Source organism: Xiphophorus couchianus, chromosome 12, assembly GCF_001444195.1.
Source record: "Xiphophorus couchianus chromosome 12, X_couchianus-1.0, whole genome shotgun sequence".
NCBI classification, from domain to species: Eukaryota; Metazoa; Chordata; class Actinopteri; order Cyprinodontiformes; family Poeciliidae; genus Xiphophorus; species Xiphophorus couchianus.
In genome coordinates this window covers 13,558,200-13,578,203 of record NC_040239.1, presented here as the reverse complement: position 1 = coordinate 13,578,203, position 20,004 = coordinate 13,558,200, and the positions used below count along the sequence as shown (strand labels likewise).

General features: G+C 37.8%; 1 protein-coding gene across 2 annotated transcripts; it reads left to right on the top strand.

Moving 5' to 3' along the window:
* Window positions 1–1,083: 1,083 nt before the first annotated feature.
* On the top strand, window positions 1,084–19,792 carry ark2cb (arkadia (RNF111) C-terminal like ring finger ubiquitin ligase 2Cb). Of its 2 annotated transcripts, XM_028033388.1 has the most exons (9): window positions 1,102–1,377; window positions 2,231–4,244; window positions 6,533–6,860; window positions 7,531–7,662; window positions 9,264–9,393; window positions 9,562–9,666; window positions 10,695–10,790; window positions 11,303–11,406; window positions 13,762–19,792. In XM_028033388.1, exons 3-9 carry the CDS (start codon window positions 6,628–6,630, stop codon window positions 13,877–13,879), a joined length of 918 nt encoding a protein of 305 aa, XP_027889189.1. In that variant the 5' UTR covers window positions 1,102–1,377; window positions 2,231–4,244; window positions 6,533–6,627; the 3' UTR covers window positions 13,880–19,792. The 2 variants fall into 2 exon arrangements, with proteins under 2 accessions (XP_027889188.1, XP_027889189.1); XM_028033387.1 differs by lacking the exon at window positions 2,231–4,244 and having other exon boundaries at window positions 1,084–1,377.
* Window positions 19,793–20,004: the final 212 nt, after the last annotated feature.

The following is a 20,004-nucleotide window of genomic DNA, read 5'->3' as shown; positions in this document are numbered from 1 at the left end:
AGTAATAAGTTATCGGGAACTTACCATGTATGAAAAATCTTTAGAATTTGCTACTTATTTACCAGAGTCTTATAATTTAATCACTTTTGATCGTTATGGATGATCTCATCTTGAATTTCATACACCCAGCTGTCACTACAAGTTGATCAAAACAGCAGCCTTTAATTCTTGGTGTTTTGTTCATAAACAAATCAATACATTTTGTCTCTCCTTCCTGACTGACTCTAGTAAGTCTGTAATGTTAGCAAGTGCCATTTCTGAAGGTCAACTCCTAAATGAAGTGGTGTTAGATTCTTAATGTATTTTCTGAGTATAAATAGAACTAATTGTATTTGTTCCAGTAAGAAAGTCAACTTACTGAAGATGCTAGTTCTCTCAGCCCGAAACATCTATTATTGTTTACCAGACTGATGCTAAGTAGCAAATCCCCATTTGTGTTTTTTTTCCACTGAAGAAAAACAAATTATTATTATAAGGGCACAGATTTACAAAACTAGATTTCCTTTTTTCCAGGCACTTGGTTATGGAAAAGAATTATCAGATAGTTCTGACTTTAAAGCAGATGTTCCTCTCATAATTTTGAGATTAAAGTCAGAATCATGAAATACAAAAACACTTTATTGATACCAAATATAAATTAAAGGTTATTCAAAGAATTGTAAATTCTGATGGCTGATGGGAGGAAGATCTCCTGTAGCAGTCTGTATTGTAGTGGTTCTGAAGTAGCCTCTCACTGAAGACACTCTGTGATTGTAAAGCTGTTTCATTAAGAGGAGGCTCTGAGTAATCAATAACTGTATTTTTATGAACAACTTCAATTGTAATTTCATTGTTATTAATTGAATTGAATTTTTCAGCTTCCCCAATCCTCTTCCATTTTTGGCACTAGTTAGATTTGCACATTCTGATTTCCGATCCATTTCTTCTGAGTCTTTTTTATAAGGTGAAACATCAATAGCCTGAGTGAATGCAGGAAGCCCTTTAAACGTGAAGTATTACAGCTTAGCACATTTTTTCCTGTACAACAGCCTGTTTCACAGTCGCAGTAATATAAATAAAGCTGAATTGTCAGGTCCGGACAGGTTCACCTTGAGATACCTCCAGCTACAGCGCTGCAACATCGCCCTCTTTTGCTCCGGACTAAAAATGACATGTCTGCTTTTGTCAGCGACAACCAGACCAGTCAGACAGTCGTTGGTTCGCCTGTAGTATTTGCAAGCAACAACCAACCGCCTGAATGTAGATCCGCATGGGCTGCTACTACTGCTCCATCTCTCTTAAAAAACCCGGCGGAATCATAAGATACGGATCCCAGGATGGTGTTAGTGCATGTAGGATATCTGGTTCTTCCCGTATTCGGCTCAGTAAGAAACAGAGGTACGGTATTAGTATTCACATCGACCCAAAACATGTGCCCTGTTTATCTTAATATTCACTGCAGCTGTTGGCTAGCCGTCGCGTTAGCTTCTGTTAGCTTCGAGTTAACGGTCAAGCTTTTCCTGACGACGACCCGAACCGCGCCGGTACTTTTATAATTCGGGTCGTTATAGATTAGCGAGACTTATCGAATGATGTTAATTTGTCTGCGATAACTTCGTGGTAAAAACCTGTTAGAAAGGAAATGCCCTTGCTACAGATAAGCTAACTGTCTCGCTGGCTCCGGCTATTTCCTGGAACGGAAACATTTGCCACAAAGGGTTCCACATGTTTAGAGAGTGCGACTCGAAATGCGATACATTAGCACAACCAGCTGTGCTTTATAGTTTATTTATCGATAGTTTTTTTTATCCTCAGCTTGTTATCTAATTTGCACGACCTAATCTGTCGTGTATTTGCAGTGTTAAAATACCGCAAAATAGACGTAGCCTCTCCAGCCAGTCAGCTTAGCTATGCCTGGATGATGTCATTTGAAGATCATCCGCTCCTGCCGGCGCTAACAGATTTCACACCACGATTCGGCTAATTGCTACCAGTGTTAATTGGTCAGCGTACAAATCAATGCGTGGAGAGAGCGTAGATATCCGATCAATCAGCCCTGTCCGCCGTTTCTTTTTGATTTGCTAATTGAGCAATCCAGCAGCTGCTTGTCTGAAGCTGCAAACATAACCCAAATCTGCGCTCACATAGCAGAGATGCATTTCTAACGCTACAGTGTAACATTAATTTTACAACAGTGGCATCAGTGATTTCATTGTGCTTTTATTTCTGTTCTTATTTCCCTGTTTCATAGTATGGAGGCTGGCTCTACATTCTGCATTTATCAGATCTTTGTCGTCCCCCCCATTGTGTAGCTAATGATCATCTGCTGCTGTGTGGTGTGGCGTGGCCTCTGCCTGTTCTCTGCATTTAGCTGTATTGTGAATCCCTTCTTCATTTCCTCTTTCCATCAGAAGACGACATTGGTATTAAAAGCACCCCTTCCCGAGATGTATTCAGCTATAGACTGTTTCATGTTAAGCAGACTAAAACTATAGCTAACACCTAGAACACAGCACCTTGTTTTGTCTTTTTTTCTGTCAAATTGCTGTAGCACTGAGTAAACATTATAGCTCCTTTCTAGATATCAGTTGAATGTCATTGTGTACCTCCCATCCAGTCTTGTTAGACAACATGCTGTAAATTCCTGTAAAGTGGATACATTTTGCATGATCTCAAAGTACTGCACTTGCATCGTTGAACACCAGAATTTGGCTCATCCTCCTTCTTTTCACACAAGGTGCAATGTACATTATCAAACCAACCTGCGATTGACAAAGCAGATATGCAAATTGGAACCATGTGCATGCGATTTCCTCCTGCCATGTGACTTAAGGTACACTGCACCTGCACACAGCAACCTACCATAACTGTCTCCATTTTTTGTGTAATCTTTTTGTTCCCTTTCGCAAAATTTCAAGCTTTGAATCACACTGAATCGTCAGGGCCCTTTGTGGGCATGTTAAATTTTTCAATATGAAGTTGGAAAACATGCTTACTGGTGGTTCATCACTTTCAAATTTACCCCACTAACATAAAACCAAAATGCTATCCATTTCACAGGGATGCCTATTTTTTCCTGCACTGCTAAAGAGATCCTCTTATTATTAATAACGTCTTTATTGTTTGGTTGTGGTCTCTCTTTACCTTTTGTTCTGGTAATAGTACTTTCAGTGCATGGTCACATTTATGATTCATAATTATTTTTGTTTATGTTTTTTCTACATTGACTAGTGAAAATCCAATGTAATCTTTCTGTAGTAAAGATGTACCCTTGCTGTACTGAAATCATGTGCTGTAGCCAACACGTCTGCTCATTGGATGCTGCTTTTGTTCTTTATTTAACCCTATATGGAGCATGGTGGGCCTTGCCTTCAATCTATGTTGTTTAGTTTTGTTGCATGGTTTTATACTATTACAAACAAACAAGGAAAAAAAAATACACAAATTCTACATATACTAATATTTTTCAATAAAGAATATAGTGTTTATCCTAACCTTCAGTGTGCTTCTTGCTGATTTCCATTTATTCCCCCCATGCCCCCTTTTGCCTTGTCCCTACCTGCCCCTCTCCCCTCCACCCCATCCCCTCCACCCCCCTCAACCACCTCCTCTCCTGCTATGACAAAGATAGACGATTTCCACGCTTCCTCCATCACAGGGCCTGAATGAGTCTATCTGCTGTCATTCATGGTGATCGTTTTCACTGAGCTGCTTGAAAACGCAGTGTGCTGTTTGCAGTCTAGACTCGACCCGAGGCGGCAAGTTCAACCTCTTGTCTGCCTGCCTGTACTGACAAACTACCAAGCTGAAACAAAGATGTCTTTATTCTTTTTTTTTTCCGGAGGGACACGTTGCTTTTTAAGCCGACTGCCAGCAAATGCAATGTAGACTTTGCCTAGTAATGTTTCTAAAACACTTGTCAAGGAAAAGATTGGTGTGATTCTATGTGCTAACTTTCACTTTTGTTAAAATCAAGACATAGTACGTTAAATCTGCTCCCCAATGGGTGAACAAGAATAATATAGCTGAAATTATCCTTATAGCTGCAAATCGTCTGTACTTATGAATCAAAAAGTCGTTACTTTAGGCAGAGAATTAAAACCTTTTTGTGCCTGAGTATAACCCAGCCTGCAATTTTCCTCCCTTATTTTCCAGACAGCAGTCTGTTCCCTGTATCTGCCAAATAGCTGTGGTGGGAGAGCTGGAAAAAGGCATTCAAACTATTTCCTCTTAACTGCTGAATGGAAAAACAATGTAGTCATAGTGTAAGTGTAAGACAAAAGAAGATGGGGTAGATTGTATTGATTCCACTGTGGAAAATCAGTATTGATCATGACAATGTTTTTAACAGTAAATATATTTTGATGGTTATTATGAAGTTTACACTAAATGCAGATTATAATCCAAGTAATCCACATATACAAAAGAACCTGAACAAATGTGTCCATACATCAAATCAAAGAATGGTCCAGGAACACTGGTGGTTCCCGCAACCAATCAAAATGTAAGAAATTTGAAGTATGAGTTGGGATGGCATTGGAGTCAAACATAAAATACATATAGTTTTCCTATATTCAGCAGTAAGCAGTGCACATCCAAAAAAGAAAATGGAATAGTATTTCAAGGTGCTAGTGATATAAGTAAGTTTTTAAAATCAGTGCTTATGTACTTATGTCTCTTTCTGATGGTGCCCTGGACAACTGACAATATGGCCAAAAAAATAATGAATCACCATTTTAAAGGAAACAAACACTAAACACTTATCTAAAGGCTTGAACCGTGACACTTTTTTTGGTAATGTCAGTTATAAGATGCTTCCTGTATGTGTGAACTAATCACACATTATTTAGGAGTGACTTTGACCTTTGACATTCATCCACATAAAATTCTTCAAATCATGAATGTTCCTTTGCCTTATCTTTGCATTAGAGCTGCATGTAAGTTATGTACATTTTCCACTGAATTCAAGTAAAGGCTTGACAATATTAAAAAAAATCTTATGATATTGTAGAACACTTGCACTAACACTAATTTTCTTCACTCCTTTTTCCATCTGTTCTACTTTCAACATTGACTGCTGTCATCTACTATCATGTCATCATCCAACATCCTGAATATAACGGCATAAAATTACAAAATCGTGATATTTTGAGAATAATGATGAACAAATTGCTAATCTATTGTGCAGCTCTAATACAAGCTAGGTAATAGAAGACTCTTCTGGCAACTCCATTAGGTTTCAGAAAATAGTTGATTATTTTCTTGTTGAAAAATCCACTCATATTTTATTTTCTGATTCTTATCAAGTGTTCCTCTATCCATTCCTTCATTAATATAAAACCCGCCAGAGCCACATCCTGAAAAAACAAACCACTTTTCTTCATCAGTGGAGTCTAGTGCAGTGAGTGTATAGAGATGCTATTTTTGCTGAGCTCATTCCTTGTCATTTTCTTGTTGATTCCAGGTCTTTCAAAACTTTGCGTGGTCCTTGCCTTTTGTATTCAACCTTTTTGATTATTCTTTTCACTTTGTAGGAGAACTTGTGAGGACCCTCTGGTCATATCTGGTTTATGGTGAAATTAGGTCCTTTCCACTGCCAGATTGTAACTCCAACAGAACTCGCTGGAGTTTAGAAATACTTCTGTAACCAAAGCCTTCAGTATAATTTGCAACAAGATTTCAAACATTCTTAGTATGCTCCTTTTTTTTTTTTTACCAATTATTTTTATGATCTTCATCCTCTTTTGGCCAAAGCTGATAGATAGGATACATTTTTATGGATTATAAATTGGAAATAAATCAGGGATCTTAATATTTTAACTCACAGTAAAAGGATTGATGCCAGACTTCAGATGCTAAGTTTGTTTTTGCCTTTTAGCATCTTGGTTTACTACTTCCATGTGTCATTCCACTATATTATGCACAATTTATGGACTATTTTGTTTTAGCTTCCTTATATGTGTGAATTACTTGGGTTATTTCCAACATCTGGTGTGAATTTAATGTCAATAGGCCAATTAATAGATTTTCTGTCAAAAAATGTAATCTTAACAGTTATTTTCTCTGCTGTGCAATAACAAAGGATATTGCCTGGTTAATTTGATTAAAAATACTCTAAAATAAAAAACAGTGAGTTATGCACAGAAATACTTGACCGTGTTTCTTAGAGACAGAGAGGTAATAATGTTTTATTGGGCTCGCTAACCTATTGTCAGGTGCAGAATGTATGCAAGGTGAACTGCATTGAAGACATCACCTGTACACCGTCTCTTTCCTCTTCTGAATCAGAAGACTGGAGTTGATAACATGAGTCGGTAGAAAGAAAGAAAAGCTCATGTTTTCTGTGCAAGACCAAAAATGGGTTATCATTTTCATGGTACTTGTGGTAACCATCATTTTTCTTCCCAACCAGAAGTAATTTTCACCCTAGGTAAGACGTAGGGCTTCATGAACATGCTACATCACACACAAAGCGACACCACATTTCACTCACAATTAATTCCAACTTGTTTCTTCCTTTAGACTCCTGACAAGTTCTTCGTATCCTCCACAGGATCCCATTTTAACCGGCAGCAGCAGCAACAGCAGCAGCACAGCCATGCTACCTCTTGCCGGCACTTCCAGTTAGGTCCTCAGGCCCCTCTGCCCATGGACTTCCCAATGCCCCATCCAGGGCAACCGCAGTCAGGCATGAACCCCCACCTGGCCCCTCCTGGCCACCAGCACGGTCCTCCGCTCCATCCACCTCTCAACCCGCTGCCCGCTCCGCAATTCCAGGACATCCCCGGCCCGCCCTTCCTACCTCAGGCATTACACCAGCAATACCTCCTCCAGCAGCAGATCCTCGAGGCTCAGCACCGACACATTCTGCCGCCATCCAGGTATCTAAAGACAAGTTTGGTGCGAAATAAAAAGAAACAATGGGGGCTTTCAGGTTTATACCTACTAAGCAAAATTCACATTTTTCACATTTTTATTCTTCCTTTTGGGCCTTGAGAACAACAAAAGTGCTTAAAAAACCACCCAGCTGTTTTTTGGAAAGAAGTTAATGTTTATTGGTGTGTTTAATCGAAAATGAGCCATTTGAAAAACCTCCTTATTGTCGAGGCACCATACCCTTACCTAATAATCCAAGCTGAGCTCCAGCACTTTTACTTACACTGTATGCACTGGACAAGACAAATGTTTTGCTGTTGACTTACTATTCAGAAACTACTTGCTGCGTTCTTGTTGGTTGAGCAGGAGGCTCCACTTCTGATTTTCAAAGATATGCTGTTGTGTAACATCTGTTTGCAGTTATTTTCACATGTGAATGTAAAAGTTGAGATGGAGGGACGTGGCCAGCAGCATTGACAAGGAACAAACCCAAAACATCTCATTCTGAAAGGAGATCAAAATAAACTGAACTGACCAGACGTTTCATTTTCTAAGAATTATTTTGTGCAAAAAAATGAAATGAACATGTTTTGTATAGTCCATAGACATTAAGGAAGCAAAATAGGTCACATTTTATGGAGAAAATGATTCAAATGCTTGGTTTCTTTCCTTTAGTAGACGCACCCCAGAGAGAGTCCCTCACCAGCCACACAGACTGCGACCAGGCTATGAGTTTGGTCCTCCTCTTCATGTCCCTCCTCAGCCAGTGGTGCAGCAACCTCGCTACCTGGCTGAGGGGACCGACTGGTGAGCAGCGCATTTTATTATTTGGCTTAAAGTGGTGGTCTTAAACTGCTTTACTGGAGGGCCAGAGTCCCACAATGTTTAGATGTCTCTCTGCCTCAGAGAGCCAATATGATCTAACTAGTGGAGCTCTGTAATACTGTATAAATGTGGAGGACAAGGGACATATATAGAAGTTTCAGGAATGCAGTTTGAGACCCCTGGCTTAAAAAGTTAAAAACAATGTAAGGAAATGGAGATTTACTGGTAAAGCAGACGACTGCCTGGATAAAAATGTGTAAAAATCCTGAAAAATAAATGGTTGCTATGGAGAAGTCCACAGATTGTTCAAACTATAAATATTTAGGTGAGGAGCTATTGATTTTTTTAAAAGATATTCCTTATGAAGCATGATAGACATCTGCCCTACGTTCTCTTTTCTTTTCTATTTTAAAGAGTTTAAGAAATATCATTTATCATATTTGTATCCATCTCATACAGGATGCCATACTTATTTAAACTAACGTAATTACTAATTAAACATTGCTTGAGATTCTTCTCAACTAAAAACAGCATACATCTAAAAAACAATTTATTTTATATGAATTTTAAGGAATTGTTTTGTCAGTAATTGAGTTTCACCCACATTAACAAACATATTCAAATTAAAGGTTTTATTTTTCTAACTGTTATTATTTCAGATTAAGCTAATACAAAAAAAGCTTTGAGTGTTTATCAATAATTTAATTCCTTATTATATTTCTGCCATCCCTATATTAGGTTTTACTTCTTTCAGCCATCTTTCCTTCTTCTTCTGACTGGAGCTGCACAGTACTGTAACTGTCAAACACAACTATTTTAATTTCATATACCTTTTATTATAATTGGGATGTAGTTCTACTTTGTTTTACATTTACTATTTGTGTTGATTGCATTTATTGACAGAATTTGTGTAGTTAAGTCATTTCAACCTTGTTTTGTGTAACCTTTGTTTGTTTTTATCAGGACAAATTATTCATTGTCCGGATGAAAAATAGCCTTTTAGCCAATTCTGGTGCATTTACCGAAATGTTCATTTCTGTAAATTAACATATACTGATCTATTTAATTTATTCCTACCAAATAAATGAAATTTCAAAATTCACTGCATCAGCAAGTGTAATATTAGGATTTCGTGGAGGCAATATTTGGTTGGCTACAACATTTGAGGTGATATGGTTCAATCTCTACCAGCAGCCACCCATACATGTAGTGAATAAATTAACTTTTATGGCCCTAACAATGTAGATCTTAGTGACTAATATGCTACCCTTATACTGCTCTCTACACTTGTAAAAGAGGTAATTACTTTTTTATGGTTTAGTAATAAAAGACAAACCATACTGAAAGAGGTGCAAACATCCTGACAGGACAAAAAGTCAGAAGTGAACAAAATGTAAGCTAATTGTGCTCGCTCTAATGAAAGGACTTTCCATTTTTAGTTTTTTTAATAGTCTACTATTTCAATCAAAATCTGTTTTAATAAATTTCTAATTACTAAATATATCACAGTCTTTAATCACAAGTTATTGAAACCTATAAAATGCAGAGTGAGCTGCTGGTAAATGACTTTGCCTTTTCTTCAGGGATCTCAGTGTGGATGCCGGGCTGCCCCCTCACCAGTACCACATCCACCCGCTGCCGCAGCACTATCAGCACTACTTGACCTCCCCCAGGATGCACCACTTCCCCAGAAACAATGCCTCAACACAAGTGGTGAGAACCCCCCTCAGGACGGTCTCTCTGCAATAAATCATCTCTGTCTCTGTGAACCTTCACTGATTCTCTCTTCGCTTTCTGAGCTGAAGCTCAGCAGCCGGGGAGGACCGGCGTCAGATTTCTGCTGTGGAGCTGATCCAGCTTCTTTTATCTGTCACTTTTTAGGTCGTCCATGAGATCAGAAACTACCCATATCCCCAGTTGCACTTGCTGGCTCTGCAGAGTCTCAACCCTTCCCGGCACGCCTCTGCCGTCAGAGAGAGCTATGAGGTCTGTGCAGCTTCTCTCTCTCTCTGCCTCAGACACAAAGGACTCCAGTAATTAATCACTGTTTTCTCTGTAACCAATGATCTGAGAAGGCTTCAGTTTGTAACAGATTTTTTCTATTATTATTTTCAAGCAATCTGTTTTTTTCAGACCAGGGATATAAAACTCATTTTAATTTTGGGCCATAACACGATCGTGAATGTTGTCAAAGGGCCAGTTGTGCCAGAATGTATTGATAACAAACTGATAAAATATTAACAAAAAGCTGTCTCTGCAAGTAACTTTGACATTCAGTAACTTCTTAGAATTAAATAATGAACATCTTGTCACACTGATCAGTCCCTCCAGAATTTCATGAGTGTTTTGTGATTTGCAATCAAAATCACTGAGTTTGTGGAGCTAATTTAGAAATATTTGCAAGAAATTTTGTGATAATTGCACTTATGTATGACAGTAAATGTGAATTTTTGTTACTATATTGATCATGGACTTAACATCAATTAAGGCTGAAGCAGCAGTGTAGCAGAAGAAAAAAATACTGCCACCTGCAGTTTGGAGTTAGCATCAGTTAAACCAAATGTTTTTGACAATTTTTTGGGGAAAATTTACAATAAACTCATAACCATGCATTAGTGCGAAAAACTGTGGGGATCTGTTGATTTTACATGAATTCCTGTTTTTGAGGAATTGTAAAAAACTAGACGGGCAGATTGATGTAATTTAGCAGTAAACAGATACAAACTGATTTGATTTGATTGGTAAAATCAAATCAAGTCTGTTATTGTGAAGGTTCTACTTATGCGTCCCTCTGGAGTCACGAGGGCCACATAAACTGTTATGGTGGGCCAGATTTGGCCCCTGGGCCTTGAGTTTGGCACACATGCTTTAAACGGCACAGAATACTTTAATCTTATAGCATTCATGTTCACTTGACAACAGTTTTCTTGTGGCCTCCTTTGCATTCAAAATATTTTGCTATCATCTTCCTCGTTGTGTTAGATAATAATTAGTTTTTTAATGTTTCTTCATAGGAGCTTCTGCAGCTGGAGGACAGACTGGGCAGCGTGAATCGTGGAGCCGTCCAAACCACCATCGAGAGATTCACTTTCCCCCACAAGTACAAAAAGGTACGACTGGAGGCCCTTTGCAACCTTTTTGATGGTTACAGACAAAGAACTGGGCCAGAAACAAGCTGAGTGAGCCGTGAAAGAAGGGAACAACAGAGAAAGTCAGCGCTGGCAGTTGGAAGGATCAGAGAGTGAAGAAGAGGGTAGCGAGAAAAGGTCATGACTCTTACTGTAGTTCAAAGGTCAACCCAATTTCTGTTTGAAATTTAATGAGATGGAGCTGCAGCGTTCATAATTTAAGGCGAGGGGGATGAGTCATCCAGCTGTCTGCAGATCTGAGCGTGGAGTGAATTTAAAGAAACGTCTACATTCAGTCTGACCCAGTTGCTGTGGGAAAAGTGTGAGAATATTAGGTGTGTCTTTTTTTCTTCTTCTTCTCAAGGAGCTGTGATAAGGTGACTCTTTTAAGAAAACATGTCCTACCCTAGCTGACTCAGACACCCCTGTGGCATCAACACTGCGTCCGTTTAAAAATTAAAGTGTGTTTGCGTGTGCTCTCCTCTCCTCTGCAGAGAATACCGCAGGACCTGAAGATGTGTCTGGATGACGAGGAGCTGGACACAGATGAGAAATGCACCATTTGTCTGTCGATGCTGGAAGACGGAGAGGATGTAAGGTACAGGAAAATGCTGTTTTTGTTTTTTTTAAGGAGGGATGCTTGGTTTCTGCTTCATGTGGAATCATCCATCAGTCTGTCCATCAACTCTGCTTTTTTGCAGCTTTCATTTTAAAAACCGGACCGCTGTTTTCATTGTGTGTTTATAATTTAAAAATTGACAAACACAACAGATAACCCTGCAAATTTCTACCAGGAGAAATGTGGAATAATGATATAAAACATCTTTAGAAACCCTTTAAAAACCTCATTATGCTCTTAATATGTGCTAGTTTAGTGCAGACTGGCATGAGCCTGACACAATAAGAAATTAATCGAATAAAAAATTAAAGTAAAGTTGATCATTTCCTTTCTAATGATCTGTAATTTTTGAATGAGAATTTTTTTCAGAGATTTCATAATCTCTTTTACTCGGGGTTTTACTTGAGCGTTTTTTTTTAAATTTCTGTTTTATTATTTTGTTGTTTTATTTTGGATAATTGAAATAGCTTCCAGATGCATTGTTAAGTGCCATTATCAATTTATTACTTCAAAATGGTCTCAAAACAACAATATTGTTGTTCATCCCAAGTACAGCAAATCATTTTTCAAAGGTACAAAGCTTCACTTCTGTGATAAATGTTTGCCAAGCTTGTTGTTTGTTTATTAGAATTAAAATCTCTTTGTTTGTCACCATGTGAAAGTTTTTTTGGGACATTTCCCACTTTAATATTTTCATTTTGGGTCTAACATCATGCCGTTAACAGAGAGGTGGAGAAAGATGTGGTTTACAGCCCTCAGACCTTATTTATATTCACACTGGATACAGCTGTCACCTGGTCTAAGCAGTTTTTAAGCCTAAATTGGTTCTGCCATCCAACTTCAAAGTATCAGGTATTAAAATCCCATCACAGGATTTTTCCCCACCCTTTTTTATGGCATCATGTCTTGAAAATGCTGCCCGCAGGAAACATACTGTAAGCATTTCACAAATCACATAATGTGTGTCCAGAGGGAAAGTGACACTGCAGCTTTTTTTTGCTTTTTGAAAGACAAAAAAGTCAACAACAGATAACAAATCTTCCCAAATAAAACCGTATTTGGTTGTATTTCAAAGAAGATGGGTTTATTTTTGACCTGACTCCAGACATAGTGTCCCAAGCCCTCTAAACATTGAACTTCTATGTTCATATTTCAGTGGCTATTATAGGTTTGTCAGTGTTTCTCTTTATTTACAACCAAAACTGCCCTGAATCTTGGACCTTTTTGTCCTAAATAACTTGTTCGACTTTAGCTGCTGAAAGTCAGAAAAGGTTTGCTCATACAATCCGAATAACTTTTTTTCACATTTAGACATCAGCAGATGCCTTTGTGTTAGCAAACTTATGTTTAAATTTCTGCCAAAACCAAAAGCCGAAGTGTTTTAAACAGTCGTGTTGAAAAAATATATGTTTAAAGGATTGATCATTAGGGAAAAAATAAGTACGTAAAAATATAAACACAAGTTAAAATGATAACTAGCAGAAAAACGTTATATTTGTAAGACTTTGAGTGAGGCAAAGCAAATAACTATTTGTGGGCTGAAGACAAAAAGGGACAAAAAGCTCTACCTTTGCTACACGGCTCAGTGAGCTGGAGAACAGGCACAAGGGGAAGGCCATTTATAATATGAATATCACATGAAATTATTGGAGTTGTATACACTACCTGTATGTGAGTGCCTCGTACATTTTGGTCTAAGGGGATAAGAGGGATTCCTTTATTTGAAGTTTGTGGCTGACAATTCAAGAAGACAAAATGACTAAAGAAAAAGAAAAGACTGGAGCATCTGGAAGCATTCTTCAAATGACAAAAAGAGTGAAATGCTTGCCAGAGATGTATCTCATTCAAGCTATCAAATTAACAAGTAATTTACATATACAGTAGCTCTTTAGCAGGCATTGAGCTATAAAACCTCAATGCGGTCGTCATGAGTTTGAATTCATCCTCAGTTCCTTTGCTGCATGTCTTTCCCCACTTCCTGTCAGATTACTGTCAAATAAAGGCCACTAGTCCAAAAAAAGATGTTAGAACAAACAAACAAACAAAAAAGAAATATAACCTACTTATTCCAATGGTGAATTGTGCTTTCACCAAAGCACAACCAGTTTATTGTTAACATTTTCTAAATTATGTTTGAAACGAAATTATTTCTTGTAAGCCTTTCTTATGAAAACCTGGAAAAATGAGATGTTTGAGACAATAAAATATTTCCATAGAAGCATTTTGAAAACTTGGACATTTTTACAAAGCTCAGCATCATGATTAATCAGATTAAAACTGTTTTAATCGATTGATACAGAGCTAGTTCTGACCCTGTGTTTTTGCTTCCTTTAGGAGATTACCCTGCATGCACCTTTTCCACCAGGCCTGTGTGGACCAGTGGCTGGCCACCAGCAGGAAATGCCCCATCTGCAGAGTGGACATCGAGACCCAGCTGACTCCTGACAGTTGATGGCTCCTCTTGACTCCTGCAGCTTTAGATGTGGTCTTGTTATTTCTCCATCGTCTCCCCCGGTCGGTCCTTGGGGAAGTCCTGCCAAACACCCCTCTTTCCCTCTGCATCACTCAAAGAGCCTGCCTTCTGAGACAGCCGTGACAGAGGGATTAACAAAGCACACTCAACGTACAACACAACGAGAGACGGGGCGGTTGACGCACAGATAGGTGGCTGGACTGAAGGTCAGTTTAAAAAGGACTTTGCTGGATGTAAAGGTTAGGAGCAGAGACACGTATGGACAGATGTGCTGAGGCTTCACACAACTCTGTCAGATCGTGTACTCCCACTTACATTTCTCCATACAGCTGCCAAGAGAGAGGACGCTCTTGACTGCCAACCTTCCGAGCTCAGTGTGGTGTTTTAGGGCCGTTTCTCTGCCAGTATAGCCAAGCCCTCTCTGCCCTCTCCCTCCTAGGCCTGTGAAAAGTCCTTTAAGCCGTACTCTGCCCAAGCCCTCACTCAGCACATCTGTACAGAACATTGTCAAATGATTAGCATGAGGTTGTTAGGTGTGAACTCTTGTAGCTGAACGCTTGTGGTGTAATGGAGTATAGTACTGAATAAGTATTTACAGAGTAACAGTGTTGTGTAGCAAGCAAAAAGCCTTTTGGAGAAATATGTCTGTTAAAAAAAATCCCACAGAGAGGATCTATTGAGTATTCAGCAATGAGAGAAAGAGCTAATTAAAAGAAAAACAAAACAAAAAAGGCCAAAAATCCCTCTTTCTTGTCTAACATGGTTTTGGACTTACAGTTAGTAGACGCCATCAGAGTTGATGCTGAACCCGCTAACTGCAGGCATGGCTTTCAGTGATGTGCGTAGTGTCGTAGCGGGGCCTCTGCAGCCTAGAGCAGAGGCCTCGGATGTGCATGCTGTATGGCAGGCTTGGGCTGTGTCGTTAATATTGTGGAGCAAGTAGAAACAGGAACTGTGTCTGTGCATGTGAACCGTATATTATGATCATTCATAGAGGAGGACAAGAATGCACCCAGTAGCCCCTCACCCATCCCTCACCCTGCTGCTCACCCTGAGTAGACCACGCTTGCCTTTAGACGCCGATCTCACACCAGTGTGGCATTTCTCTCCTAATCACCATGTTTAGGATTCAAAGATCTGCGGGTGGATCTGGGTCTAATGGCAAATCCCTCCATAGCCTCCCTCGTGACAAGGCATGGGCCGGTATGAGATTCTCCCGGTTTGATAAAAGCAAGGGAAAATGCCACGGTTTCTGGGTTAAAAAAAAAAAAAAAAAGTAGCTACAGCATAATCTAATTGTTTTTATTTCATGAGCATAAATGCAATTACTATTTCCACTGCTGCTAAGATATAACCTCATACTCCTGTAGAATTATTGCAATAATTAATAATAATGTTTATGAAATTTTGCTATTGTGATGCACATATGTAGACACAGACAGTAGGCACACACTCGTGTGTGAACGTTTACCGTCTTTAAAATCAGTGTCAGCTATTTGCACAAAATTTTAATCAGTATCAGCTGTATATAAGTTATGATTATGGTCTGAATCTTGAAACAGTCAAAAATGTTCAGATGAAATTTAAATCAGCAAATAAAAAAGATTAGTGATGGCATAACTAAACAGTACAGGTGTGATGATACAATCAGCGACATTTGGTTCACCAGAATGAGAGCAGTTTTACCAATATTTTCTGTTCTCACTAGTCATAAAGTGTTTAAAATAATTTAAAATCAGTGTAATATATTACACTGATTTTGACTAGTCCATGTATTGCTGTTTCTGGCAGAGTTAGGAAGCTGTAAAGCAGATGTATTGTTAGCAGCTAACGGTTAGCCAGTCGCTAGTTAGCTAGTGGTATTACTTACTGCTTACATATTGTTTGTATCTCACATCAGTTTCTTTTCTTTTTTTGTTGTTATTTTTACCAAGTATCCAAAATACAGATTAAATCAGGGAATCATAAGATGAGATGACAATTTTTTTTTGAAAACTAAGTAAACAATCCCAAATCATAACCGTTGGTTTAGAGAATCTGAATTCATTGACTCGCCCATTTATTTAGATTTTTATGCTGTTTATGGTGTGGAAAAAAAATATGCATATACATATATATAAAATGTATGTGTATATACACAGACATACATTTATATATTTAAATTAAAACAGGCCAATTAACCCTTTAAAGCACATTGGTGCTAAAGTGCATCAAGAAAGACTAAGTTACTGAACTCCAATAAAACTAACCTTTGATGCTTGCAAATCTCAAGAAATAATAGAATGACTTGGCATGCTACATTTGGAAGTATTTCCTCACTTCTTCCACGGTAGGACCAATAAATGTGTGCGTTTGCTCAGTGAGACTGAACCATTTACCAGAACAATTGCACTAATTAATGTAAATGGTGTAGCACATTTACATTATTTACTATTTCTCAACAACTATTGAGAAATAGTTGTTTATGAGGAAATTTAATTTCTTTTTAAAGTCAGCTTCATTATTGTTCCAATAAATATAACAAAATAAAGTTTTAAGCCCATATTCCCTATTCCAACACAGTTGGTTTGGTTGATTTTTCCAATAGACATGCTAATTCTTGTGTAGAGTTTCACCACTCAGGGTATTTGTGGTGGGTTTAGCTTTGACCTGGTAAAACAGATTTAATTTCTATTTGAAAAATATGAAATAAAAGGAACAAGAAAGCTGCTTAAAACATTCTTACCACCTGTGAGCAATTCTACATTATCTGTGTTAGGATTAGGGGTGATGTCACACAGTGTGCGACAGAAAACACAGTTTTGCTCATAAGTTAAAACAAAAATTTCATTATTGCATTATTAAATCTGAGTTATTGCATTTTAAATTGGTTCTAGTAATATTAGCGATTAGCATGTTTAGTGTGGTTTACTGTACTAAAAAGCAGTCTGTGCGTGTATTCCCTATTATATGGATCCTTAATTTGTCTTTTTACTTTGCCAGAATATCCAGCAACAACAGAGCAACTTTCCTATACTCTGTTTACCCCTCCTGTGATCTGCTTAAAGTCTTGCTCTCTCTCGCTCTCTCACAGCCTGAATGAACCAAGCCTCAAAATGTCAGAGAAAATACAGTATCTTTACAATCTGATTGCATAGATACTGTAGTACAAGACAATCGCTTTTTTTTAATCACTGCTTCCTTGACATCATTTTACTGAAGTACACCTCTCTGATTATTGAAAGTAGATAACTTTCTGACTTAGAAGTTACACCAAGTAAGGTTGTTTTGTCATGTCTGGGGTTTTCAAAATTTGGCAAAATTAAGATTTTTAGGTTTTTAGCTAAAAATAATCAAATTATGATCAACAGCTGATTTCTTGATGCATCTCTACACTTGTTTGCTGCTCCGTTCATAGACAAGCACTACTTTTCTTAACACTAGGAAACGTTTCAGAGAATTCCTACTCTATGCTCAAACATCACCATCACTGGCATTCTCAGTGAAATGGGTTCAATCCTCAGGTATGGTACGATGGAAAATGTTAATGGCATTGAAACCGTGACTTTTCAAAAACCGTGCTATACCGTAAAACCAGAAACCGTCCCATGCCTGCTCATGTCTTGACGGCACTCACACGAGGCTGATGATGCAGTGCCTGAGTCTCGCCATTCGAGTGACATTTCTATTTCTTATTACCAGAACCTTATTGCCTATCAGACAAGCACATGTGATTACTATATAGAAGTAAATCGCCTCTGTCGTGTATCAGCTCCTTGCATTTCAATCGTAGTTGCTCTGTCTGTTTGAAAACTTATAAAGACAAGACTGTGTGGTGGTGTTACAGGGAATATCCGAACTAGTCTGCCTGTGAAATGTGCTAGAATGTGTACGATTGTCCCCCACCCACTCTCCCTCATGGTGCTTGTGTATGGTATTGCTAGAACTGTGATATGTTCAGTGATAGAAGCTGTTTCTCTGTATCATGCATGAACCATGTTGGCATACTTCACTTGAAGGAGGGTGAAAGGGAGAAAAAAGCCATCCATTTGAAAAATACCAAACAACTGTTCTTAGCATTAATTTTATTTTAACTGTCTTTTTCTTCCATTTCTTTTTTTCGTTTAATTGTATGTTTTATTTGTTTTTTTTTTCTTTGCTCACCTGCCAATCGGGACATGGTACTAATACGCCAAAACCTTGTCCATTTTAACCATCGTGAAAAAGAAGCTGCAATGCTGCAAAAAACATATTTATTGTCGTTCTAATGTAGCTTGTGTTTTGTAAATGCACTATAATATGGCGTTGCCTGATATTTTGGTTTGGTGGTGTGGGTACTTCTCGTCCGAGGTTTTGTGTTTTCTTTCAGTTCCAAGTATTTTCATGCTTCCTTGTGTACTATTGGAAGGTAACTTGACTGTTTGTGTTGCATTTTTATTTTATTTTATTTACATATGTAACCTCCATCCCCCCCCAAAAAAAGAAATTACAAATACATGAAAATGGAGGTTTTGCTAGTCCACATAGAATGCTGTGATTAAAGATGCCTTAAGTATTTAACAATCATTATTTATTACTAACTGTAGCTAGCTAGCTATTGTGGTGGAATATTTAATGTCTCTGTCTCATAACTTTGCAATTTAATCAATATATTTATTTAAAATAACACAAAATATAAAAAAAAAATTACCTCATTATGCATTGGTTGGTGGGGATGCTTGTGCATGCCGTCTGTGTTTTGTTTTTCAAAGGAGAAAAATTAGAAAAGGTGACTGAGGGACTAACCAGCATGGTGCTGTTGATCTAGATTACATTCCATTTATGTCATTTATTGATTTAATCGCTGAATGTTTAAACTTTCTATTTATTTTAATATCACTCCTGCTTCCATCTACCACAGATGTCAGGGTGCAACCCTGTTTGTCTTATAGCTTGCTTTTGTTTTGCTCATAATAATCCATGATATTTTATTAGATCCTTTAATGATCATATCCCTCATATCAACATGTCGCTTTAGTAATCATAATTTAGAAACCACATCAGTTGAATTATCTGTTGCTACATATTGCTAGGAGTTGCTTCGTGTGGGATTTATGGGACTTCTCTTACATGCTACCTTGAGCCATTGATCTTTTGAGCAAACTTCTGGTGTTACTGTGGTTTTACAATATAGATGTTTCACACCTTGGTATGATAAGCTAACTGCGTTTTTCGGTGTGCATTTCTTATTAATACTCTACTAATCCTGCAAATTATTCTAACATGTATTGGATTGGAATGAAGCTGACTGGTCTTACTATAATTTCATTTCGTGCTCTCACTGGCCTTACCCTGTGCCCTCCACTGCGTACCCCGGTAACTCCAGGCTGAACTGGACAGTAGCCATAGTATTAACTCAAGCTGATGAACCGGAATGAACAGTAGAACTCAAAGCACAAGCTTTTTAATGCATGTCCTTCTCAGGTTTTCCTATGTGTATGTGGGAGTAGCTCTGTAGACGTGTTTAATATGATGCTGTACCTTCTTGAATATTTCAGATGTTTCTTTGCTGCTGAGAAAAATGTTGATTTTTAACCTGCCAGTGAAAAAGGGAAGTGGCCATCTTTGTACAACACACTGCTGTTTTGCTGTAACCGCGCAATGTTTTATGATCTTGAGTATTTTATAGAAATGTAGAAGTATGTATCAATAATATGAAAGCAATAGCTAAATCTTAATGAAGAATAACATGATCAGTGAATATTGTGGAAAATCTTTAGATTCACTCTGGGTGGATTTTGTACTGTATTTATTACTAATGATGATGCAAAAAGTTGCATAGCTTAACCCAAACTGTTCTGTCTCTTTTTTATTTATTGTCTTGTATATGATCTTTTTGTATGTGTTTTTCAAATAAACTGCCTAAAATGCTGACAACTAATCAAACATGTGGTGTTTATTATATATTTATTTTTTGGCTGTTCAGTTATTTAAAAAAATTAAAACAATTCCACACAAGCCCAAAATTAAAAGTAATGTTTTAAATTTACCAACATGTTTCTTCTAACTCTATCAGATTTAAGTCGGGATTTGAATTTGGTTGTATCAATTTTTGACACACAGTTTTTTTGTAAATTGTAAATCAG

What these genes read in the sequence shown, in the direction of transcription:
- ark2cb (XM_028033387.1), top strand. Translation starts at nt 1,317, where the DNA reads ATGGTGTTAGTGCATGTAGGATATCTGGTTCTTCCCGTATTCGGCTCA. An exon ending in CACATTCTGCCGCCATCCAG is followed by an intron (nt 6,861 to 7,530) that starts GTATCTAAAGAC and finishes TCTTTCCTTTAG; the next exon opens with TAGACGCACCCCAGAGAGAG. An exon ending in TCCCCCACAAGTACAAAAAG is followed by an intron (nt 10,791 to 11,302) that starts GTACGACTGGAG and finishes TCTCCTCTGCAG; the next exon opens with AGAATACCGCAGGACCTGAA.